At 51.6% G+C, this 26,845-nt stretch overlaps 1 protein-coding gene across 2 annotated transcripts in view; it reads right to left on the bottom strand.

Annotated features, from left to right (window-relative positions):
- The window catches only part of SDK1 (sidekick cell adhesion molecule 1), a 955,689-nt gene that overhangs the window by 113,985 nt on the left and 814,859 nt on the right, over positions 1–26,845 (bottom strand). For both annotated transcript variants that reach the window (XM_084763891.1, XM_084763892.1), the window contains exons 23-27: positions 20,577–20,686; positions 16,502–16,652; positions 15,105–15,342; positions 4,476–4,591; positions 2,201–2,390 (exon numbers count right to left, since the gene is read on the bottom strand). In XM_084763891.1, coding sequence (XP_084620017.1) covers positions 2,201–2,390; positions 4,476–4,591; positions 15,105–15,342; positions 16,502–16,652; positions 20,577–20,686 — 805 coding nt within the window. The remainder of the gene's footprint in view (positions 1–2,200; positions 2,391–4,475; positions 4,592–15,104; positions 15,343–16,501; positions 16,653–20,576; positions 20,687–26,845) is intronic.

Below are 26,845 nucleotides of genomic sequence, written 5' to 3' on the forward strand. Positions count from 1 at the left end.
CCTTGTCTGCCAGGGAGTGTCTAGATTAGGTTGATTGGGATGGGGAAGACCCACCGTAAACATGGGCGGCACCATTCCCTAGGCTGAGGTCCTGGACTGGATTAAATGGGGGAAAGTGAGCTGAGCGTCTGCCTCTCTCTGCTTCCTGACTGTGGTTGCCATGTGACCATCTTCTTCACACTCCTGATGCCACGCCGTCCTACCACAACGGACTGTGCACCCTCACACTGTGAGCAAAGTGAAGCTTCCCCCCCCTTACGTTGCTTTCGTAGTTGGTTACAGCTACAACAGAAGCAACCAGCCCAACAACGTACCCCTCGGCTCCCACAACCACAGATGGAGCACGCTGACAATCGACGCTCGACTCACTCGCCTGCTCGGTCTTAGAATATTAAGAGCCCGAGCTCACAGGTGCGCGTAATAACTCTTCTGCATGTGTGTGTGGCTCAGTGCACCGATAGTTTAAAACGCAGTTATGTCTTGTGGAACGATTGAGTAATAGGGTCTCAGACCTCATAAAAATATATTTGCTTAAAAGGACAGGCAAGTTAGTGTGCGGCCAGGGCGAGGACTTCTCACTGGATATAATCATGGGTGGATCTGCACGTAACGGCACGGAGCGATCGAGGTGGAAGAGGACTGTGGGGAGTGTCCATTCTGGGTGGGTGAACTTGGACGTGTGTAATGACACCTATACAAGGGTGAAATAAATGTTCATAGGAGGCCACGGGCTGAAATGTCAGGCCTAATTAATAACATCGGTGTGACATAGGTAGCAACGGCCTCCTGGACGCTCCCTGAGGCTGAATGGATCGTGTCCAAGTGAAGAGAGAAGACATGTTTATATAAATAATACAACAATGAAAGAAAGTGCCTTTTAGAAAGAATGATGGCCGTGAACACCGAGGGACAGTTTCTAAAAGCCCTCTTCTTTCTTTTCCTAGGACTGAAACGGGAACACAGGGAAGATGGGTACAACTTGCATCTAGCGCAGCTCAGGCACTGTGTCCCCTGTACCTCCCATCTACCCCTTGGCCCAGGCCTTAGAGGAAGCTGAAGGAATCATCCCACAGAAGCAGTGATGGTTGTGAGACAGACCCCTGGGCATGCCTGTGACGTATTTCCTAGATTAGGCTCACCGAGGTGGGAAGACCCATCCTCGATGTGACTGACACAGTGCATGGGCTGGGGTCATAGACTGAATAAAAGAGGACAAAGTGACCTGAACCTTGGACTTCATCCCTCTCTGCTTCCTGACTGTGACTGAAATGTGATCAGCCGCCTCTTACTCCTGCTGTTGTGCCTGCCCACCATGAAGGACTGTGAACCCTCAAACTGTAAGCCAAATCAATCCTCCCTCCATTAAACTACTTCTCGGGCATTTGCTCATAGCAATGAGAGAAGTAAGAAACACGGAGCCAAAGCCAGGTCTGCGTGACGTGTGAACGGGGGAGGTAGGGATCTTTCCGTGGACCAAGTAGAGCACGTCGTGGCTCATTATCCATTGCAAGAAGGTGCGTGAACAACCCTACTGTTGTTTCTATTCTGTCAGACACTTTTGATCCCGAGGTGGGTGTTTGGGCAGATTGGTATTTCCCCCCTAACATATTCATTATGGCCTGTTTAATAACGAACGTGTGAAGGAGCTAACCTTTAAGTGTTTGACATCTGCAAAGTGGAAAAACATATTTACTGATGATTTAGACTTCCATAAAAACAAAGCCAGCAAGATGTGCTTGTTAGTCAAATCTGGAAGCATCAGAGCTGGGGGACCCCTGGGTGCTGTCAAACACGCTGCTCTCTATGCTGCAACTCGTAATTAAGAGTCTGAATGCAAATGGTGAGACCAGCCGTCCCCTTGAGAACGGACACACGGGTCCGGAAAGGAGTCCTCATCTAGATCTGTAGAGCTGTTACTAAGTGGGTGGGACCGTGTTTCATCACCTAGGCAACCCTCTCTAGCCCTGCCCACAGCGTAGTTAGGATCCAGGTCCCTCATTGTCCATAATCAGGCTATAAAACTCCTCTCCGGGCTCAGATTTGCCACATAAATGCCCAGTGACTGGAAAACATTTTTTTTTGTTTCCCTTAACTAGGGAAAAAAAAAGTGGTTGAAAATTTACATTAAAAACAACCGCAGTCTGAATCGTTTGGATTGGAAAACTAGGCCAGAAGGCAGCGGGACCGGCCATGTACTTACTGTCATCTTTGGTACGCTCGAGGATGAGGGGCGAGCTGGGGACGCCATTCCCGATGCGTGTGAAGGCCAGCACCTGGAGCTCATATACCACGAACTTGCGCAGGCCAGCCAGCAGAGCGGACTGTGTGTGGTTCCCTCGCACCACGTGGCTCCTGGGCTCTGGGTCCAGGTCTTTGGCACGGTATAGAATCTGAAGTGTCACATGCAGATGGTTACGGCTAAGTGCGCTCTCAGAGGGGGGACTCCCCGTGCACAGCGGACCAGCTCAGAACCGACCGGCAAGGACCACCCAACCTTCTCTATATGGCGGCGGGGGGGGGGGGCAGCTGTGTTGAGAGAGGTTTGGATCCACTGACATCGAGGGGGAAGGTGGCCATGAGGCACATATACTCCGGAACAGTGGCTGGAGTCACACAGCTCTGCCCACAGCTTGGTGATTTGGCTGCCTGGGCACAATTTGGCAAGATCTGAAACTCTCAACTAGAGCCGTGCCAAACACTAGCACTGAAGCATGGGCCTTGGACTTTGCTTCCTATAAATGGAGTTGCTTGATCTCCAAAAATTGGGGCTCCTGCATCAACAGCAGACTTGCTTTTCCCCCCACATGAACCCGAGGTTTGCCCCTACCAGGGATGACCTGAGTGAGGTGTGCTCCTCCAGGGCCTCCTCTGATTCCTCCCCTTAGTTCTCCCTCTAAGCTCATCCCCAGGAACTGTTCCTCAAGGTAAGTGATCCTAAAGCTATCAATGAGAGGTTCCCCGGGGGAGACATTTGCCAAAAGCACAGGAAGCATTGCACTATGGGAACCAGAATTGCGCCATGGGGCGCTTGTCCACTGGACCCACTCAACAGGAATGCCATGTAGCAGGAGACTGTTGGTGTGGTGTCTCTGTTATATACTCTGGAATGCCATGTCCCGTCATGGATCCAGAAGGGAGCCATTGGGATACTTATGGAGGGGGGATGCATATGAAGCCAGAGGAAAGCAACAGGGGGGTGAGATACAGAAAGGCAGCTGCTGGGCACAGTGGGTAAGCCTGTCATCCCAGCACTGTGCAAGACCAGTCAGGAAGACTGCTGTGAATTCAAGGCCAGCTGGTGCTATGTAGTGAGTCTCAGGCTAGCCTGAGCTAGTGTGAGATCCTGTCTGATAGCCACCTTTCCCCAAAATTTAAGGAGAAAAAAAAGTTACTGAAACACAAGAGAGTGAAGAATGCCTAAAACCCACTGAGGATATGTAGAAGGCATTTTCTTGTTATTGTACTAGAGACTGAATCCAGGGACTCATGAATGCTGGGAAACCAACTGGTCATAAAGCAACACCCCAACCTCTCACTGGGGGATTCTAGGCAGGGGCTCTACAACTGAGCCACACCCCAACCCCTCACTGGGGGATTCTAGGCAGGGGCTCTACCACTGAGCCACACCCCAGCCCCTCACTGGGGGATTCTAGGCAGGTGCTCTACCACTGAGCCACACCCCAGCCCCTCACTGGGGGATTCTAGGCAGGGGCTCTACCATTGAGCCACATCCCAGCCCCTCACTGGGGGATTCTAGGCAGGGGCTCTACCACTGAGCCACATCCCAGCCCCTCACTGGGGGATTCTAGGCAGGGGCTCTACCACTGAGCCACACCCAATCCCCTCACTGGGGGATTCTAGGCAGAGGCTCTACCACTGAGCCACACCCAAGCCCCTCACTGGGGGATTCTAGTCAGGGGCTCTACCACTGAGCCACACCCCAGCCCCTCACTGGGGGGATTCTAGGCAGGTGCTCTACCACTGAGCCACACCCCAGCCCCTCACTGGGGCACTCTAGGCAGGTGCTCTACTGCTCCAGTTCAGTTGATCATCCCATGAGAGCAACATAACATTAATGACTAGATCCAGAGAAGCCTATTGTTCTGCTTGGGAGACTAGAGCAAGAGAGAGAGAGCCAGGGAATCATATTAGTCACCTTTGAGAGAGGAGAAAGAAGCAGGAGGTTTTAAAGAGTCTAGGTAGGACAATGTAGGAGACAGAAGATGCATCCATTCATGCTTTAATGGCCCAGGATGCCTTAGCCAGAGCAGGCAGAGGCAGGACCTGGCTTGCTGGTCAGGGTCCCACTTGTATTTCCCTCCTGACTGATGATGTCTGGGAAGCACTTCTCCTAGTCTTTTTTTTTTTTTTCCAGACAAGATAGCAGACAAAGTCAGGAACTGGCCCTAGTAGCAGATCTGTGACATCTTCCCCACCAATCTGGGAGACAGAGCAAAGTCACCATAAACACATACCTTGTAGCCCAGGATGAGCCCGTTCTGGTCCTGCTCAGGGACTGAAGCCCAGGTCAGTAGGATCTGGGTGGAGCTGACAGCCTCTGCAGACACATTTTCTGGAGCAGCTGAAGGGACTGCAAGAGATTGTGTCACACGATTGGCATCGGCAACTTTTGGCCTTCTATGAACGGAGGGGCATTTACACGCACGCATGCACACACACACACACACACACACACACACACACACACACACACACACACACACACACACACTGCTCAGGCTGTCCTTGAAACAACAGTGGCTCTAGTGTTCTGTGCGGATCAGATAAGCCTGCAGGTGCACGGCACGTATGCAAATCTCTTTAATATGAGCAACAAATTCCGTAAATCCCGGGTATTTATAACTCAATTCTACCTAAGCTCGGCCAGCAAGAAAATGCTCTCCGTCTGTTTCGTGTAATAACTTAAAGAGATGTAGGCTTTTGTCTCGATGGGAATCCCTCAATTTTAGATGGATACCGGCTCATTGAGACAGCGAAACAGGGAGGCCCATGAGGGGCTGGACAGAGGAGGTGGAGGGAGGGAGGGAGGGTGGGGGCGGGGAGGGGTGATGGTCTGAGGGCTGGACCCCAGGGATTCTGTTCCTGCATATGGGGAGAGGGTGAGGGGAGCCTTGCCTCATCCCCGAGTCTCAGATCCCTAATTGAGTTTGATCCTGCCTGATCAGTGGAGATACAAACAAGAGTTAAGGTGGATCTGCCTGGTTGTGTGTTCTGCATTCTCAGTGCTTGGGATGGAACCTGGGGCCTCATGCATACCTAGCAAGTATTCAACTACTGGGCCACAGCCCTGGGCCTGGAAATGTAAGGCTGAGGAGGACTGTATTTCGCTATATTTAGTGTGTGTGTGTGTGTGTGTGTGTGTGTGTGTGTGTGTGTGTGTGTGTGTGTGTGTATGTGTGCGCGCTCGCATGCACGTGCATGTAAAGACCAGAGGTCAACCTTGTTCCTTAATCAATCACTATCCACTGTAGTTTTTGAAACAAGATCTGTCAATATGTCCATGGCCTGGGGCTTACAAATTAGGTGAACTGGCCAGAGGGCCAATGAGCCCCAGCAAGCCTCCTGTCTCCACCTTCTGACTCCATGATTACAAGCATGAGTCACAACAGCAAGCTTTTAACATGGGGCTCTAACTCAGGTCTTCATGCTTGCAAAGCATGCCCGTTACTGACTGAGCCACCACCTCAGCCTTCGTATGCATCTGTTCTTGAGGCGGTACTTGCTGTATACCAGGCTGGCCTGCAACTCGCTATGTAGCCCAGGCTGGCCTCAGTCTTCCCACTCGACTTCATTTACCATGGCTGTTTTGCTACTGGGTTACTTGCAGGTTTTGGCCCTTGTGTGTGTAACACAATTCTCCTACATTTTGGTAATCTTGTCTCAGTTAGTTTTCTTGAATGGAACCAGCTGTCCTGCTGTGTGTGCGCCAGGAATCAGATGCAATGTGACTATAGACATCATTGGAACTTTACAGACAAGGGTTTTTATGTTCTGTCAGTCCTATCTAATCTGTGGCCCGAGGGCCACATGTGTCCTGTGATGGCTGTGAAGGTAGCCCAACACACTTGGTGATACCACATCCCAATGTCGAAATGTCGGTCAGGTCACTCTGTTACATAAGTCACCATTGCTTTGAGAATTTGCTTATGGAACCCGTTAACATGCCAAAGCCTGCCCACGCAGGGCAGGACAGAGCGGGGAGGAGTACTCAGAGGCTGCACCACTTAAAAGAGTGCCTCAGCAGAGTACAGGGCTGCCCTGGGCTTGGGCCTGAGGGTCACACCTTGTCTCATGGCTTCCAAGGGCCGAGGAAGGAGGCACATTTCAAGGCCGTCACATCTTTCATGTGTGACAGGTCTTAGGCATCTGCCTCTGCAGTGCTGTGTGGGGCGGCCACTCTGCCAACTGGGCAAGGAAACTTGGCAGACACTACGGGCGTGCAAGGGCCGTACTACAGGAGCGTGCAAGGGCCGTGCTACAGGAAGGTCACTGAGATGCAAACATAAGCCAAGGAGGCAAGCGCAGGCTGTTGAGGATCCAGGACAGAGCCCACCCTGCCCTTCCCCCCCCCCACCGCACCCCTCACAGGCTGCAGGTCCCTGGACATCTGCGACAGGCTTCTGGAACTGTGAGGGACCACGCCTGTTACTCTAGCTGACATCTGGGTTGCTCTGCCATGCCACAAGGTTATACAGTTTTTCTTTTTTCATGCCTTTTTATGTGTGTACTTGTGCGTGACTGTGTTGGCCTGTGTGTGTGTGTGTGTGTGTGTGTGTGTGTGTGTGTGTGTGTGTGTGTGTTTTGTTAGCTAGCAGCCCACTTTGGGTAGCACTCCTTAGGACCCTGTCCATCTTCTTTTTTGACATGGGTTCTCTCGCTTATACCTGGGGCTTGCTGGTTTAGCGAGGTGGACTGGCCAGTGAGGCCCCAGGGGTCCTCTCATCCCCATCTCCCTAGCGCTGGGGTGACAGGCGTGCAGCACCATGTCTGGCTTTTCTATCTGGTCTCTGGAGTTTGAACTGGGGTCCTTGTGCCTCAACAGTGATCGCTTTACCAAATGAGCTGTCTCCTCATCTCCAATAAAAAATTTCAGACAGATCACCATCACTCATAGAGGCCCTAGACAATTAAACCTGATTAAGTCAGGTTTATAGCCAGCAGTATCTACAGAAAGAGAAGGTGAAAGGGGAGAAGGGAGATCCTGTTCAAGACACAGTCTAACAGGACCCGCTGCTGGAGTGACTCCAGGGATGGATGTGGTGCAGCATCCACTTTTCCCTCTTTCTCTACCCACAGGCATCTTTCTGGAGGAGAAATCATGGCAGAAACGCAGAGAAAGGCTAGCTACCTGTCCAGCACCCAGGCAGCATCTAGGAGGGAACCCTTCCTTCCTAGAAACTTGAGGACCCCTCTCCTAACCCCTCAGCCTTGGATCACTGGCCAGGGTGGGTCTGTGAGCCTCGCCAGAATAAGAACGCTGTGTGAGTACCCCTGCGAGGGCAGAGCTCGGTGACCCTCCCGATGACAGTCCGTCTGACTAGAAGATGACCCTTCTTCCCGGACACGGCAGTTGAAAGCCATGCCTTCAGTTACTCATCTAGTGAAATGATACGGTTGTATACGAGGACACACACACACACACACACACACACACACACACACACACGTCACAGGTAAGGACTGCTGCTGTATTACGTACGTGACCCATCTCAGTTTTGGAGCAGGGATCGCCTGGACCCACAGCCAAGGTGATAATTGAGCATAACAACCAATGGGGAGGATATCAGTTACTTTTCTCTTGCTGTGACACACTATCTTGATAAACAGCAGCCTCCAGAGAAGGGGTTGATTTTGGCTCACAGTCTGAGGGCACATAGTCGGTCATGTCACGGCGGGGAGGGAAAGGCAGTAGGAAGCCCTGAGGGCCTGGGTGGCCACATTGTGTCCACAGCAGGAAGCATAAAGAGATGAATGCTGGGTCTCAGTGCTCTCTCTCGCTCTCTCTCTCTCTCTCTCTCTCTCTCTCTCTCTCTCTCTCTCTCTCCTCTCTCTCTCCTTTTTGTTCAGGTCAGGGCCCCAGCCTAGGGAATGGTGCCGCCCATACAGACATCTTGCCACCTCTGTTAACCTAATCTGGACAGTCCCTCACAGGTGTGCCCAGAGGCCTGTCTCCTAAGTCAGTCTAGATGCTTACAAGTTGACAACATAGACCATCACAGGTAGCTGTGTCAGTTGGTAGATGGAGCGTTTGATATTTCCAAGTTGGAAAAGGGACCCTCCCACTTAACGTTCCAGCCATCACACCCCCTTCTGCCTTATTTCAGCCACAAGGCATTGTGGGAGATGCTACGTTAAATAGCAAGTTGAAAGTTGACTGACAGGGGGACTCTGTGCTGCAGTTTCCTGGTGGCCGTCATCCATGGTGGGGTGGGGCCTTGTAGTGATGTATCTGTGTCGGGTCACCCGCGATCCTGTCAGTAAACCTTTACCTGTGCTCTATGGGGACCCCAATAAAATCAATCACTGGCTCCCCAAGGTGGACTTGGCTAGAACTCTCAGTTTGTGTGTGGCTGGTTCACTATCCGTGGTGAGCGGCCATTTGTTCATGTTTCCCTTAGAAAAAAGTTAGTGCAACTATCATCGATGACTCAGTCCTCAGAGGCCAAAGGCTTGTGGGTGTCACATCTCACTGTGCTCCACCTCAGGGCTCCGTGGGCACCTCAGATCATACTAAGGGCATAGTACTTGCATAGATTTTTTTGCATAGATTTTATTGTAATTAATTTTTTTAAAAAAGTGATAAAATAGTACCGTGAAGTCTCTAAGAACAAAGGAGTTGCTATTGTCACAAGTGTTGAAGCACGCTATTTATCAGCCTCCATTTTCTGGCTTGATTTGAAAATAAAACTGCAAACCCAAATGTGCTGTATGCCTGTTACATTTGTGCTGTGTTCTGAAAACTGTCCCCATCTGTAAAGAGCGAGGCCATCGTCATAGCAACCCATTTGGTCCACCTCTTGTACCCCCTTAACTGTTTCCTGTGGGGCCAATCTTGGCAGCTCTAAGTGCCTGCTTCTCAGTACAGACCCACAAACCACCCCTGATTTTCTGAGATGCGTTTATGCGATCACTCACTCACAGGAGGCCCGGCTGCAGGCCCAGCTGCTTCTCTAGAGAGCCAAGGCAACCTGGTGACTTAGTGCTTTGAACCTCACAGTTTACCGCCAGGAGCGAGCCTGCTGGGTAGGGCTGTTAAGAACAGGAAATGACATATTGCTAGATTGAAATTTCATCTGATTCGAATTCCCCTGGGACGAAGCCTACCCTTTTTTTTTTTTTAATTTAAAGATGTAAAGAAGAATTGTACCCATTATCTGTTCCGAGGAACACTTGACTTATTTTCCAATTTATCTTGAGTTTTAATATGTTCTTAGAAATTCTCCTTTCATCAAATCCAAAATGGCCCAGTATGCTTAGTTTCTCTTTCTCCACCTGTTTTTCTCTTCACTCCCTGCTGTTCACCACTGCTTCTTGTGGGGCCTCTTTTAACTTTTCAGGTCTCATTTATCTTTATCATATGTCACAGAAAGCATTAGATCACACTTCAAATTATTAATAAGCTTTATTTAAATGTGGTTCAAAACCCTTGTTTCTAACCCCCTTTACAATATTTCTGTGGATTGTGAGAGTATTTTCTCTCTCTCTCTCTCTCTCTCTCTCTCTCTCTCTCTCTCTCTCTCTCTCTCTCTCTCTCTCTCTCTCTCTCTCTCTCTCTCTCTCTCTCTCTCTCTCTCTCTCTCTCTCTCTCTGTGTGTGTGTGTGTGTGTGTGTGTGTATGCACATACATGTGGGTAGGAGCTCACGTGCCTGCCATAGCACGCATGTGGAGGTCAGAGGACAACCTGCAGGAACCAGTTCTCTCTAGGCTATGGGCCCTGGGGATTGAACTCAGGCTGTCAGACTTGGGGGCGAGTGCCTTTGTCTGAGCAGCCCTGTTGCTGGCCCTGCTGATATTATTAAGTGTCAGGGAAGACTGTTTTGCTGAACTGATGTGAGACTGTTGGGCCGTTGGTCTCCTCCCCAGCTCATTCCAGCACCCACCTCAACACCTCCCCGGAGCAGCTCCTGGAATCTGCTTCCTGTGACTCTGTGCCAATCAAGAATGCCAAGCAACGCCTATCGAGATGGCTCTCTCTACCGAGGAGCGTAAGTGGTGAGTATGGTAGAACCACAGAAGTCAGCATGAATGAAGCCCTGGGTCTGACCTCTAGCAGTGCATAAACAGGGTGCGGGGTGGTGGTAATTACCTGTAATCCCAGCACCAGAGAGAGGGGGAGGAAGGGAAGGAAGGAGGAGGGAGGGAGGGAGAGAGAGAGAGAGAGAGAGAGAGAGAGAGAGAGAGAGAGACAGAGAGAGAGAGACAGAGAGAGAGAGAGAGAGACAGACACAGACACAGAAAGAGACAGAGAGGGAGAGAGAGAAGGAGGAGGAAGATCAGAAGTTCAAGGTCATTCTCAGCTGCATAGAGAGTTCAAGGCTAGCCCAGGCTACATGAGACTCTGTCTCAAAAAAGAAATGAATAACATAAAAAGTCCAAACTGCTACAAGCGGGAAGGGCCTGTTGGCCCATGGCAGGAGGTTCTGAACGTTCAGAAGGTGGAGAAGCTGAGTCCCACAGGAGCATCAGCACCACAGTGGCACCCACCCGAGAGCCTCCGGCTGTGTGTTATGACCCGTGTAGCACTGGCGCCACCTGTTTAGCCGACTCCTGCTGATTTTAGCACACACAGAGCTGTCATTAAAATGGAAGCCCACAGCCACCACTGTCCATGCCTCTCAAAACTTCGGGCCAGCACCACTGGGTCTATTCCCTGGGTCTATAGACTTGTTTGTTCTGGACCTTTCAGGCCATGTGAGACCACGTGCCATGTGACATTTTACACCTAAATCTTTCAGTTAATACTTTTTTCAAGGTGTACGCACAAACTGCAAGCATCAGAGCCCCACTCCTTTTACTGTCCATTTCCTCTTTGTGTGGACATAGCTCGTCTTATTTATCCACTCATCGGTCGACGGGCAAGCGGTTCTTGCTACTGTTTGCTATGAATACTCATGGAAACGTTCAGTTTTCTTGGGTTCTGTGATGGCTAGCTTATTTTTGTTTTGTTTTGGTTTTTTGTTTGTTTGTTTTTCGAGACAGGTCTTTTTTTTCTGTGTAGCCTTGGCTGTCCTGGACTCACTTTGTAGACCAGGCTGGCCTCAAACTCACAGCTATCTGCCTGCCTCTGCCTCCTGAGTGATGGCTAGTACTGAATTGTCAACTTGATGGAATCTAGAATCACCCATGAGACACCGGGGCACACTTGTGAAGGGCTGTCATGACTAGGGTAGCCTTTGTCTATGCCTGTCAGAGATTTAGCTAGGCTAGCAAGACAGAGGTGAGGAAACCCAGGCTGCAGGAGGGGAGCGCCACGCCCTGGGCTAGGTTCTAGGGCTGCAGAAAAGGAGGGCGTGATCTGAGGACTAGCAGTCCTCGCTCTCTGAACCCTGCTTGCATCTGCACCATGCTCCTGCCTCCATACTGCTCCTGCCGTGGCAACTGAGGCCAGGCGTGAGAGCCAGGCGTGAGAGACGCCGTCCTTTCCATGAGATTGCTTCCTGTCAGGTGTTTTGTCGCATGTGTATGCCTAAGAGTGGGCTAGCCGTGTTAGGTGTTAAGTTTGTGTTTAAGATTTTGCACAGTGCCAACTGCTGCCCAGTGTATGAAGCTTTGGTTCTTCCACACCCTCGCAAACATTCACTGTGTCCTGTTTTCTGTTTTGATCTTCTTCTGGGTGTGAAGTGGCATCTCCTTAAGACTCGGATTCATAGTTCCTTCCTGGCTCGTGACGCTGAGCCCCTGCCCACATTCGTATTAGCCACTCGTCTCTGGAGAACTGTCTGTCCAGGCATTTGCTCAATTCTTTTTTAAAAAAAGATTTATATATTATGTATTCAGTGTGCATTAAATCCTCTTATAGATGGTTGTGAGCTACCATATGGTTGCTGAGAGTTGAACTCAGTACCTCTAGGAAGGGCAGACAGTGCTCTTAACCACTGAGCCATCTTTCCAGCCCCAATTTGCTCCACTCTTAACAGGATCATTTGCCCTTTCGTTCTGAAGTAAGAGGTCTTGGGTATTTGTATCGGGACCCCTTGTCAGACATAGCACTTGGAGAAATACCTTCCAGTTGAGGTTTTCTTGTTTCCTGTATGATATTTTCTATATTCATATGTGAAGCCCTGATACTTTCATTTCGATGAGGCCTGACGTATCTACTTTGTTGTTGTTGTTATTTGGGCTTTGGGGTTCTGCAGTCAGATTTGTATATGGATCTCTTTTCCAAGAGCATCCAGACCACACGCATAGTGCATATCAGAACCCAGACCTGACAGAGGACCAGGCCGTGGTGGAATAATCTACTGTCTATACAGCCCAGGCAGGTATATGTGGATCTCTGTGGCAGGCACTTTGGTCCCCTATAGAAAAGCACTGTCTCCACAGAGGGCTTTGGGTTCTCCTCTCATCCGTAGATTACAGGCTGGCCCTCTGTCCCTGCATGGACATCCAGGGCCAGGTCCTAAAAAAGACTAGTGAATTGCTGAGGAGATGGCTCAGTGAGTAAAACACTCACCATACACCACACCTGGGTCTGATTCGCAGTACTCATGGGTTTTTTGTTTGTTTGTTTTTCGATGTTTTGGGTTTTTTGTTTTGTTTTGTTTTTAAGCAGAGGGCTGGAGAGATGTCTCAGAAGTCAGGAGCACTGGCTGCTTTTCTAGAGGATTCAGGTTCAGCAGTCAGGAGTACTGGCTGCTTTTCTAGAGGATTCAAGTTCAGCAGTCAGGAGCACTGGCTGTTTTTCTAGAGGATTCAGGTTCAGCAGTCAGGAGCACTGGCTGCTTTTCTAGAGGATTCAGGTTCAGCAGTCAGGAGCACTGGCTGCTTTTCTAGAGGATTCAGGTTCAGCAGTCAGGAGCACTGGCTGCTCTTCTAGAGGATTCAGGTTCAGTTCCCAGCACCCATGGGTCAGTTTACAATTGCCTATAGCTGCAGCTCCAGGGGATCTGATGCCCTCTTTTGGACTTGGCAAGTACCAAGCACATAAGAGATACACGCAGGCAAAACACACTATGAAGAATAAGAAGGAGGAGGAGGAGAAGGAGAAGAAGAAAAAAGCCGCCACCAGGTGAGGTAGCTCTCAATTACAACTCCAGCACTGGGGAAGCCGAGACAGAAGGCTCCTCAGTGCTCGCTGACCAGCCAGTCCAGCCAAACTGACTCCATGTCAATGAGAGACCTTGTCTCAAAGCAGGTTGACCTGTGGCCTCCACCAAGTGTGTGCACACATGTGCACCTGCATCCACGCACACGGACACGCACACACATGAACACGGGGAAGACCCGCAGCTGCTAGTCTATCACAGTTCTTGCTATGGGCAGTTTTTCCATTTTTCTTTTGTGCCCATTGATACATTTAAAACTTCAAAAAAAATACATTTTATCCATGGCTTTCTAGTTTTCTATCCAAAGTTTTGTTTCTTCAAAGAAATATTTTATTGGTCTGCCTATTGCTGGATTAAAAACTATCCTTCAAAAACATCCCCAGGTCCCTTCCTTGTCACAAAGACACAGCTGAGGAAGATGAACGAGTTTTAAAGCATCTCAGGTGCTCACAGCCAAATGAGTCTGCATCTTTTCTCACTGGGTATAATGAGAGCTACAGTTGGAAGAGAACTCTGACTGGTCTTGGCAAACTCCTCTCTAAATCAGAGTCCCCACAGAGGTATGCTGGTCACCACAATGGTGCTTCTCCATGGACGTTCACTGGGTGATGTGTGTGTGTGTGTGTGTGTGTGTGTGTGTGTGTGTGTGTGTGTGTGTGTGCTGGGTTCCCATACACACACTGTGTAATCAGAGTGTTCCTTGGGGTTGCAATGTGGCTCTGCCAGGAGAGGGTTTGCCCCAGGTCTCATCTCCAGCACTGCACAAACTGAGCATGGCAGGTATGTGTCTGCAATCCCAGCACTTGTGACTAATCCTATAGCATATCAGAGCCTGGGTCCCCACAGAGTATAGTCATCGACAAACAGGAGCCCCACCTCAGAACCAAGATAACAAGGCATCAACTCCCACAGTGCTGAGCCCTTCAGGGGCTCACTTCTTACTGCAGCCAGACCCTCGAACACCAGGTTAACTAGGATGGTCTCGGGTCCTGGACCGTATATAAAGCAAGACTTTGTAGAAAGGAGAGAGCACGCTGAGCACCAGCTCTCATAGCTCTCTGCTTCCTAACTGCGGATGCTTCTACATTCATCTGTGGAGACCTGCGTTTGATACCTGGTATACTAATTACATCTCGTAGGAAAATTCTGCATCCTGATTTTTATCATTGATAATGAACATTAACATTAACTTTCTAAAAAAATCATAAAAATAAGCCCAGGACCTCTTTGAATCAAAAGGCATGGCTGTCAGTAGGTGACCGTCAATACAGGTTATCAACTTGACAGGTTCTGGGAGAATCTAGAGTCAAGAGGCTGGGCACACCTGTGAAGAGCTAGCTGCATTAGGTTAGTCTCTGGCTGTGCCTATGAGGAATTAGCTTGATTGGGTTAAGTAGGATGGGAAGGACCACTTAGGCAGCAGCGAGACCTTATAGGAAGGAGAGAGCGTGCTGAGCACCAGCTCTCATCGCTCTCTGCTTCCTGATTGCAGATGTGATGTGATCCCCCAGCTCATGCTTTCCCTACCACACCCTCAACCTGTGACGCAAAAATACCTTCCTCTCTTAAGTTGCTTTTGTCACTGTGTTTTATCACAGCAACAGGAAAAACAAAACACTAAGACAGTCTGGACAAAGTTTTGCTTAACATCAAAGCCTGTCTAAGCCAGGGTCAGGGATGCATCAACTCAGACACAGCTAAGACACAGGAGGACTCTGTTACCCAGGGATGTGGAAACCCAGGACCACCAAACCCAACCCCATCTCCACCAAGACATAGAGGGGACCTTGTCTCCAGACCTCTGTACCCCCCCTTACCTGACTCCCGTGTGCGGCCCCGCACCAGCTCACTCCAGGGCCCAGCCCCGATGGCGTTGAAGGCCTGCATTCGCAATTCATACTCCGTCCACTCCTCCAGCTCCTCGATGGTCAGCTCCCTCTCCAGCCGGTCACTGACGACCTGGGCCAGCGCTGAGGACGGTTGGTCTGAACGCCAGTACTTCACCCTGTAGCCCACAGACTCGGGGTTCCCATTGTACTGGGAATCGGGCAGGGGCTGGCAATGAACGACAGGCTGGCGTGAGTGGACACCTCATAACTGTCATCCCTGAAGGGCTTTAAGAATAAACCCCACTCTATGGGGCCAACGCCGCAGAAAGAACTTTTTAAGGTGAATTTCTCTGGAACCTTCAAGCGTGTGTGCATGTGCACACACGTGGGTCATATGCATGTGTATGTGCACACATTCATGTGCTTGTGGGGGCCAGAGGTTGATGTTGGATGTCTTCCTCTGCCAGTCTTCATTGTATTTTTTTCTCTTTCTTTTTTTTTTGTGTGTGTGTTTTTGCTTTTTGTTTTTTTGTTTTTTGTTTTGGTTTTTCGAGACAGGGTCTTTCTGTGTTAGCCTTGGCTGCCCTGGACTCGCTTTGTAGACCAGGCTGGCCTCGAACTCACAGCGATCCACCTGCCTCTGCCTCCTGAGGGCTGGGATTAAAGGCATGTGCCGCCACACAGGGCTTCATTGTCTTTTTTGAGACTGTGTCTCTCACTGAACCTGGAGCTCATCGACTTGGTAAGGCCAACTGTCCAGTAAGCTCTAGGGAATCTTCCTGTCTCCAGCCCTCAGCGCTAGGCTAACAGGGGTGTAGCCTAGCCTTTTTACATGGGTGCTGGGGATCTGGATTCAGGCCCTCACACTTGTCCAATGGGCACCGGCCATCCTGAGCCACACCACCTTCCCTGGCCTCCCCCCTGCAGCTTTCTGGTTTCTACCTTCCCTGAAACTTTTCTTCTGTTAATTCAACAAAACTCTTTTAGTGACTTTTGTTGGAAATAATTCCCTTTAACACAATTTGGTTGAGTTTTGAGGGAGAAAATTTCTGATTAAACACTGGCCTTGCTCTCTTACAGAGAGCATCAGTTCTATGTTGACCCAGCTTAAGGACTTACAGATCCTGTACTTAGCGCTCTCCATGTTCTTCCCCGCAAAGAGCACTCCGAGTTCCAAGAGGAGCGCAAACGATGCTGCCAATTAATAAGAGACCCGGGGCTGCTCTGAGATCTTACACTAGTCACGCCATGTAGTACTCTGTGGCCTAATAATGGGATTAGCTTTGATGAGGCAAACAGTCTGAGGGTGCTAAGGATATGGCCTGATTGCCGGGCAAGCAGGAAAGGCACGGCTAGCAGCTTCCACCCCGTAGCCCACAACTCACCACCCAGCGTAGCCGCAGGCTGGTCTCGCTGGCCGTTCGGACAGTGATGCTGGTTGGAGCCACATCAGGTGGGGCCTGCAGGGTCTGGATGACCCTGGATGACTGGCTGAAGGGGCTGGGACCCACGACGTTCACCTGCCTCATTCGAAACCTGGAAGTGGAAGCATGAACCGCTGTTATGTCAAGGCGAGAGGCAACAGAACAGAACATGGTGTCCTTGGGCGCTCCCCACACACAGCTCTGCTGCCTCCTGTACAACAAAGGCCATCACTGAAGGCCACCTCACTGTGTTGTGAACAATATGGGTGGAATATAGATCATATAGAGACTATAGATTCCATCTGTGTTAATTGACAGAAACTAGAGTCATCTGGGAGACAAGCCCCGGGGCAATGCCTGCAGTGGTTATTTTGAATAGATTCATTGAGGTGGGAAGACCTGCCCACTGTGGGCGGCACCATCCCCTAGTTGGGATCCTGGGCTGCTTAAGTGGCGAAAGAGTGCAGCATGCATTCTCTGTTCTCTGCTTCCTGCTGGTAGATGCCATGGGGGCAGCTGCCTCAGGCTGCTGCTGGATTTGGTACCCTGCTAGCACGGCTCCCACCAGAACAAACCTTTTCTCCTGTAACCTGCTTTTCTCAGGGTGTTTTGTGACAGCAAGGGGAAACCCAGAAACACTGTTCCTTAAAAGCCTTCAGAGAAGAGTCTCACACAACTCAGTATGACTTAGCTCCTGCCCAGGAGAAGCAGATTTGATGGAGACGATGGGCAGAAGTTTAAGTGGTCAATTGTCATTGGCTGACTCAAGTTCAGGGTAACCTTAGGGGATTAAGGTCCTTCAAGGGAACCAAATGACACGATGTTGTCACCAAACAGAGCTTTGAAAGTCCAGTGTTTTGAATGGCCAAGGGCATTGCCATAATTCATACCTATCCTGGCATATAGCACAGCGCAACGTGCATGTGAGGCCTTCAGTCGGTCAGACTTAGCTCTACTTCCTTATGAAGTAAGGGCCTTGAGTGTGCTAAACAAAAGTGCTCTACCTCTGAGTCACACCCCCAGCCCCTCACTGGGGGATTCTAGGCAGGAGCTCTACCACTGAGCCACACCCCAGCCCCTCACTGGGGGATTCTAGGCAGGAGCTCTACCACTGAGCCACACCCCAGCCCCTCACTGGGGGATTCTAGGCAGGGGCTCTACCACTGAGCCACACCCCAGCCCCTCACTGGGGGATTCTAGGCAGGGGCTCTACCACTGAGCCACACCCCAGCCGCTCACTGGGGGTTTCTAGGCAGGGGCTCTACCACTGAGCCACACCCAAGCTCCTCACTGGGGGATTCTAGGCAGGGGCTCTACCACTGAGCCACACCCCAGCCGCTCACTGGGGGATTCTAGGCAGGGGCTCTACCACTGAGCCACACCCCAGCCCCTCACTGGGGGATTCTAGGCAGGGGCTCTACTACTGAGCCACACCCCAGCCCCTCACTGGGGGATTCTAGGCAGGTGCTCCAGCACTGAGCCACACCCCAGCCCCTCACTGGGGGATTCTAGGCAGGGGCTCTACCACTGAGCCACACCCCAGCCCCTCACTGGGGGATTCTAGGCAGGGGCTCTACCACTGAGCCACACCCCAGCCGCTCACTGGGGGATTCTAGGCAGGGGCTCTACCACTGAGCCACACCCCAGCCCCTCACTGGGGGATTCTAGGCAGGGGCTCTACCACTGAGCCACACCCCAGCCGCTCACTGGGGGATTCTAGGCAGGGGCTCTACCACTGAGCCACACCCCAGCCCCTCACTGGGGGATTCTAGGCAGGGGCTCTACTACTGAGCCACACCCCAGCCCCTCACTGGGGGATTCTAGGCAGGTGCTCCAGCACTGAGCCACACCCCAGCCCCTCACTGGGGGATTCTAGGCAGGGGCTCTACCACTGAGCCACACCCCAGCCCCTCACTGGGGGATTCTAGGCAGGGGCTCTACCACTGAGCCACACCCCAGCCGCTCACTGGGGGATTCTAGGCAGGGGCTCTACCACTGAGCCACACCCCAGCCCCTCACTGGGGGATTCTAGGCAGGGGCTCTACCACTGAGCCACACCCCAGCCGCTCACTGGGGGATTCTAGGCAGGGGCTCTACCACTGAGTCACACCCCAGCCCCTCACTGGGGGATTCTAGGCAGGGGCTCTACCACTGAGTCACACCCCAGCCCCTCACTGGGGGATTCTAGGCAGGTGCTCTACCACTAAGCCACACCCCAGCCCCTCACTGGGGGATTCTAGGCAGGGGCTCTACCACTAAGCCACACCCCAGCCCCTCACTGGGGGATTCTAGGCAGGGGCTCTACCACTAAGCCACACCCCAGCCCCTCACTGGGGGATTCTAGGCACGAGCTCCACCACTGAGTCACATCCCAGTCCCTCACTGGGGGATTCTAGGCAGGTGCTCTCCCACTGAGCCACACCCCAGCCCCTCACTGAGGGATTCTAGGCAGGTGCTCCAGCACTGAGCCATGCTCCTAGCTCTCTTTTAACTTTTAAGACAGAGTCTTAATATACTGCCTGGCTTGACTATGAAGTCACTCTGTAGCTCAGGAAGGCCTTGAGATTGCAGTCCTTCTGCCTCAGCTTCCTCAGCAGCTGGCACAACAGGCCTGCACCATCACACCTGGTTGTCCCTTCTTCCTCTATAATTATTTGAACTGAACGTATGTATATTGAAAACCCGCAGCAAGGACACACGACGCTTGCTTCAGAGGCCCCCTAAATCCATGTGACTTTAAGACAGGGACACTGCGTCCTCACTGTGGTTTCTGATCTTTGGGATGATTACCCAGCCGCATGTAATTCCACATGTCAGGTCTTGAGTCCCAGTGGCTGATCGAAGCTACATGTTTTCCTTTTAAGTTGAGGTGACTATCTGGACTCACCTGCTGCAAGCTTAGGAAGAGTGTTCAAATGAACAGATTCAAAAGCATCTCTTTCATTAGGCTTTAAAGAAAAAAAAGTCTAACTTTGGTACTGTATGGAATAAATGCTCTTCATGAAGATGTAATTTCACCTTTCGCTCTTCGAGTTACTCATTCCTACTCCTCCACTGCCCTGATTACACAGAGTGTATCCGTCCTGGCAGAACAATGTCGTTATCAGACTCAACATCTGGCAATAACTGGAAACTTCATCTCCCGCGCTGATGTTCCGGGAGCCGATAGCATCACTCGCAGCCTTTGTGAAGGCGGGGGGGGGGGGGGTAGGGAGTCGGGGTTGGGGATTTACTGCCAAGGGTAAGCGGCAGGATCCAGAAGCAGAAGGTTAAATGCCATGTTAACACTTGATTAGTGAGATGAGCAACTCTGGGCCATGGAAAGGGTCAGCAGAACGGGGCTCCTGGCACATCCGCTCTGGTAGGGGTCTGCGGACTGAGGTTCTTTTCCTGGTTATTTCACGGCTGCAGGAGTGAGTCTTTTCTATAGTGTGGTTTGATGGAAACATGTGGCCAGCCTAAAATCCAACCATGCTCGGCCTTGGAGTGATGCTCAACTTGTGCATCTTGATTAAGGCTTTTGTGTATGTACTGCTACGGCTACTGCTGCTTATAGAATTCTCCCTCTCTCTCTCTCTCTCTCTCTCTCTCTCTCTCTCTCTCTCTCTCTCTCTCTCTCTCTGTGTGTGTGTGTGTGTGCGCGCGCACCTGTGTGGTCTGATGCATCAACACAGGTGCACATGTGGAACTGGTGTAGGGTGTCTTTCTCCATCCCTTTCCACTGTATTTTTTGAGGCAGGGTCTCTTACTGCACCTGGATCTACTCACTTCAGCTAGACTGCCTGGTGAGCAAGGCCCAGGGCTGGGATCATAGGCATGTGCCATAGTCCTGGGATCATAGGCATGTGCCATAGTCCCCAGGCAGGTTACTGGGCTGCTGGGAATGCACTCAGGTCCTCAGGATTATAGAGCAGGCACTGACCGACTCACCCATGCCCCAGCCCTCCACTTAGAGAATCCTATTGTCCATATGACATCTGTTTTTTCATACAGCAACCACATGCCCAGCGCCCCGCCTCCCACCTGCTGTCCTCACCTGTAGTGTGTGTAGGGCGTGAGGTTTGGAATCTCCAGCATCTGGGCATCAGGCTCCTTCTCCTCCTCATAGAGGGTGACCCACTCCTCCTCATCCCCGATGGCGCCAACCTGTGGAGAAGGATCCTGAGGTGGGCTGGGCTCACCACAGTGACCAAGGCTGCTTGTTGTCCTGTAGGTATCTGCCTGGGTGTGGTGGGCTGAGCAGAGCCACCACGGATGTCACACCCGGGAGACAATCTTCCTGCGCATACACTCCTCCCGCTATTCTCAGTGACATGACACCTGGGAGGGTTTTCACTCAAAATTCAGGCAAGAACTTGGCTTCAGGAGGGCCGTCCCCGGGGCTCAGATTTGGGGAGATGGAGAGGACCACCCACACTGCCTTGTCCTCCTCTCATCTGACGAGTAAGAGAGGCTCAGAGGAAGACTCCGGCAGGATCCCCTGGTATGCAGCGATGAAGTCCTGGCACAGATGTCCCCCTCACTAGGGGCCAGAGCCATTTATACCACTTGCTGGCTCCAGGGGCCCACCTGACCTTTTCCTCCCCAAGCATACATCTCAGAGACTCTGCTGGTCCCTGGCATAAGGAAGCGCTTATACAGAAAAGGCAGAGTCTCTGTGTGACAGCAGAGCATGCTGGCCTTTTCCTTTCTCCACAAAGGACCCTGGGAGCTGGCGGGATGGCTCACCAGTAAAGCGCCTGCCACACAAGCATGGATCAATCCCCCAAATCAGGTGAAGGGCTGGAGAGATGGCTCAGAGGTTGAGAGCATGCAGTGCCTCGGTGAGTGCCCAGTACCCATGTCAGGCCATTCACAACTCCCCTGGAACTGGAGCTCCAGGGTGTCTGACGCCCTCTTCTGGCCTCTAGGGGCACTGCACTCAAATATCCATTCACACACACACACACACACACACACACACACACACACACACACACTCACACACACTCACACACACAATATACTGTTAAGCCACGCACATATGTATAATTCTGGAGCTTGGAAAATGGAGACAGACAGACTCTTGGGGCTCTGTGACCAATCAGCTGAGTCAGTGAGCCCCATGACTACCTCAAGAAACAAAAGCAACCTAAATGGACAGTGCTCTGAAAAATGACACCTGAGGTTGATTCTCTGCACTTGTGCCCTCTCCTCTTTGTCTCTCTGTCTCTCTCTCTCTCACACACACACAAATGCATGTATACACACATAGGTGAACACATGCACAGTCATGTGTGCACAAACAAATGAACATGCGCAAACACTCCCCCACAAACACATGTATACACATTCAGATATATGCACATATAGGTGAACACACACACAGATACACACACACACTTATGTGTACATGTACACAAACACATGCACATATGTAAGCACATGCATACTCATGCATATACGAACATGTGTACATGCACACTTATGTGTATACTCACACACACGTGCACCTCAGGGCAGCGCTGGTCTCAGGAGCACCACTCTCTCTATAGACACTTGTCCTTTCCAAGTTGGCCTGTGAGGCCCCACTTCCTGTGACCTCTAACCTGACCATGATCACCTGGTCTGCATGAGCAAGCCCAACCACACTTTCATCTACCCTGTTGATGCTACCCTGGGCTGTCCTGGACAGAACCCATAGGTGTGTGACACCGCTGTCCTCCAGCCTGTGGCTACTGAGAGCAGTCACGTGACTTCTGCAGCGCATGTGACTATGTGATCCTGGGGACCACGGGGCACAGACAGAGGGTGAGCTGACAGTCAGCTCAGCCAGCCCTGCCCTGGCATTTAATACTCCCTAAGTGACTTAGATGACAGGCCAGGCCTTGTGCTCATTAAGTTCACAGAGGAGACTGAATTGGCCGGTGGCCAAGCCAGGGGGGGCGGGGGACAGGGGAGGACGGAGGCTGAGAATTCATGGCGACCTTGGTAAGCTACAGATATGATGCAAAGGACGGAGGATGAGGAGGGGCCAGTAAGCGAGGGCGCTGGCAGCTGGCTTCCTGTGTGCATGCGAGCGAAGCAGCCTGAGCTGTGGGTAGTCCAGACAAAAGGAGGAAAACCACCGCAGAGCTGGAAGGGACCAGGCATACACCATCCACTAACGCACAACTCGGATGCACCTGCTCATGGTATACACTGGCACACACCTGTATGCACCTGCATACACAGGTGAGTATGTGCACACACCTGTATTCACTTGAATATGACTGTTTGTGTGTGTACACACATGTATGTATTTGAACACACCTGTGTGTACTTGTATGAGTATGTATGTATCCGCATATGTGTACATGGCAGCATAACTTCTATACATGTGAATGGACCTGCACACATGTAAACACCTCCACACAGCTGTATGCACCTGTACACACCTGTATTCACCTGAACATGACTGCTTGTGTGTACACATGTATGTACCCACACATATCTGCGTGTACTTGTATAGGTATGTATGTATCCATGCATGTGTACACAGTGGCATACACATGTGTGAACCTGAACACACCTGTGTCACTTGCATATACCAATAGGCACTTGTACGCTCTGGTTCACAGTGCTCTGTGCACCACAGTCCAAGGGTGAAAACGGAGGCCCATATCCCCAGATGAACAAGGAGCATTATTTCACCATGAAGAGGCACAGGGCACTGGCTTCTATGTGCACAGACTTCAGAAACACTGTGCTGGGTGAAAGAAGCCTGTCCCCGAGTCCACACAGCATAAGCGTCTCCTTTATGAAATACCTGTCCCCAAGTCCACGTAGCATAAGAGTCTCCTTTATGAAATACCTGTCCCCAAGTCCACATAGCATAAGAGTCTCCTGAAATACCTGGGGCGTGGTGTTTAGTGGGAAGGAGGGATGGGAGGGAAGCAGGGGTGGAGTGGGAAGGAAGCAGGGATGGAGTGGGAAGGAAGCAGGGGTGGGTAGGAAGGGGGTATGGTGGGAGGGAATCTACCACCTTGGGGATTGTCCCCATTTAAAATGGTGAGATTAGCGTTCTGTGAATTTCACCTCAATTTTTAAAAGAAGCATTAAAATTTAAGGTGGGATGCTGGCCAAAATCACCTGGTAGAGAAAGAGCTGGGGTCGGAGTGACCAGTGAGCAAGGCAGCTGAAATCGGGCAACTGAGGAGGGAACAGTATGGCGGCCTGTGAGGCTGAGACAGGAGAGTGCTCTCAACCTCCAGGAATCTTTGTAGCTCTGGCCTCCACTCCCACCACCCGGGGTCCTCAGAGAGGGGCCACTGCTGTGTCTTTTATCACTCAGGTCGTCTGTGGCTGAGTGAGGGGGCAGCAGATGTTCACGAGTTTAACTGATCCTCCGAGTCATCGCAGCGTGACTGGACGCTCCTTTCTCTACCTGTCTCCATCTTCTCGAACCTTCCTTGAATGAAGGCTGGTCCTGGCATCCTGTGGGTCCTCTGCCTGGGTGCCCAGCATGTGTGCTTCTGTCTGTCTTCCTTCTTGGCTAGGCACAGCTACTTGTGGCCAGGTGCCTCTCTGACCCTGCGGATGGTCCCACAACAGCCTGTTTGGGTAGGACACGATAAGCTGGCTGTTGGCCACGTATGCTGTCACAGGGGCTGCACGGATAAGGGTGGTGGCTCTGGGACTCAGGGCCATCCTGTCATGTGACCAGGAGGATTGGAAGGGAAGTGGCTACCCTTGAGCTGCTGTTCAGAGGAGACAGTGCGGTGTGGCTGGCCCCTGGGTGGGGCAGGAAGGCTGCGAGGCAGGCAGCTCCAGTGTTTCCACTGAGCACGAGGAGACAGTTACTCCATCAGCAAACATCGATTCACGCCACAGGGGCCAAAGCCAGCAGGATAGAGACCATGGGTCCCTACTGATGTCTCCCCTTGAGTCAGTGATGCAGAAGACAGAGGTCTTCTCTTTCGTAGTCACCCCGTCCCCCCCCCCCCCATGTTGTCACTGTCCCAAAGCTGGGACACTGCAGTATGGATGGGTGTCTGCATCATTGCTGGTCTTCCATTCTGCTGAGTTCAATCTAGGACTTCAGGGCTCCAAGCAAGCTAACGGGGACAACGGAGTATGACTGGGGCATGATCCATGCTCACCCGTGCCTGACCGTTCCCTCTTGCTGGATCCCCTCTCTGCAAGTCTCTGATTTGGAGATGGGACAGATAACTTGCCAGGCCCGGGTGGGTACCTTCTCTCTGCCTGGCTCTGCCTGCCATGCTCCCCGAATCAGTTTGTCGTTACCTGAAGGCACCGCATAGCCTTAAGCACCTGTGTCCATGCAGAGCGCTCACATCTGGTTCAAACCCATCTGCTTCCCTCTCTGCCTTCTCTAAGCAACTGTCAGGCCCTTCCAGAAGCTTCTTTGAAAGGCTCCTCTGGAAGGCTCCATGTGCAGCTGCCCCTGCTTTATTGCTTCTGGAATAAGCCCGTTCTCTGGCTCCCTCTTCTGAAGGTATACACGGACAGGCCCCCCGCTGCTCTCCGTGTCCGCCCAGGCAGACAGCATGTGATGTCCCTAGCCTATCCCTCACACCCAGGCTATCTCCCACCTACCCCCGACAGGCTCAGGTCATGTTCCTCAAAGACCCGTTATGCTCATCAAGGAGGGACCCGGCAGGGTGGTAAAAAAGGATTTGGAGAATAATATGACTCAAAGTCTGTGGCATCAGCAGGAGAAAGAATGTCCAGGCTGGAGAGATGGCTCGGTCTGTGGAATACATGCAGCGCAAGCACGAGGACCTTGGCTTGATCCCTGGGAAGCCATGGAAAAGAGCCAGAGGCTAGGAGTAGCATGCGCCTGTAATCCAAGTGCTGGGGAGGAGGGGGGCAGATACAGGAGGGGGGCAGATACAGGAGGGGGGCAGATACAGGAGGGGGGCAGATACAGGAGGGGGGCAGATACAGGAGGGGGCAGATACAGGAGGGGGGCAGATACAGGAGGGGGGCAGATACAGGAGGGGGGCAGATACAGGAGGGGGGCAGATACAGGAGGGGGCAGATACAGGAGGGGGCAGATACAGGAGGGGGGCAGATACAGGAGGGGGCAGATACAGGAGGGGGGCAGATACAGGAGGGGGGCAGATACAGGAGGGGGGCAGATACAGGAGGGGGGCAGATACAGGAGGATTCTTGCTGACCTCTGACCTCAACACGTATGTGTTCCTACAAACACCCGCAAACATGACCGTGCACATACACAATAAAGAAGAAAGAAGATAAAGATGTTAGAACCCTCATCTGCAGTTTAGCAGCTCCACAAATTAGTGTCTGACGTGACAGCATCTGGCCAATCAACACTCAGGAAATCAGATTTCTATAAGGCCTGGCAGCCAGCAAACAGCCTATCAATCAAGGCTCCGCTCGCTCACTACTCAGTAAACTCGAGCCCGTAGGATGAAATCTGGCCCCTTTCTTGTTTTTGTTGATAAAGTTTTATCGGAACACAGCCACACTCGTTGGTTTGTATGTCGCTAATAGCTGTGACTCTATGGCTGAGATGTAGAGATGCAACAGAGATCATCTGGCCAGGAAGGAGTCTCCAATCCAGCCCTTTAATGGGAAAGCATCCATCCCGCGTGAGTGAGCCACCCAGAGGCACAAGGCGAACTTCGTACTGGTCCTGCCTGACTGGTCTTATTGCCACTCACATGAAGGTATCGGGTCTCACTCTCCACTGGACCCCAGTGCCTCCCCCAGGGTCCACTGTACAAGTTGGTGTCCATGCTAAGGATCATGTGACAGTTGTGGAGCAGCTGGCACGGAATGCCAAAGACACATTCTGACCCAATCCCCTGGCAAGAATCTTATATTCCTATGTCTTTATCTGAAGAGACGAGCATTCTTTAGTGCCTGCCTGGCTCCTCTGGCTCTGTAAACTTCCAGGCCATCACAGGAGCATGTTCTAGAAGCAGGTGGCTAGTGCCTGGCCACTACCAGCACTCCGGACACACAGTGAGTCAGGGCTCTAAAGATAAAGCAAACTGAAGCTCCCACAGGGAAGCTGGGATTTAGAAAGGCCTTCTCCCGTTTATTCTCCGAAAGCCAACAAACAGCACTTTACAACGCTCGTTATAGAAGCTGAAATGCCCATGTTCCAAGCGGCACTCTGCAGGCAGGGGCAGGTCCTTCGTTGCACGGAGGAGTGCACAGTCCCTCTGAGGAGATGGCAGGCTCCTTCAGGAGGGCCAGTGGCTTGCCTGCTAACGTGTCTAGTCTGAGTTTGGCACCAGCTGGCCCAAAAGCAGGACCCATTTGGACACGTGCGTTCATTTAACAAGTAGA

The sequence above is a fragment of the Acomys minous genome (assembly GCF_964271855.1).
Source record: "Acomys minous genome assembly, chromosome: 16".
In the NCBI taxonomy this organism is placed as follows: Eukaryota; Metazoa; Chordata; class Mammalia; order Rodentia; family Muridae; genus Acomys; species Acomys minous.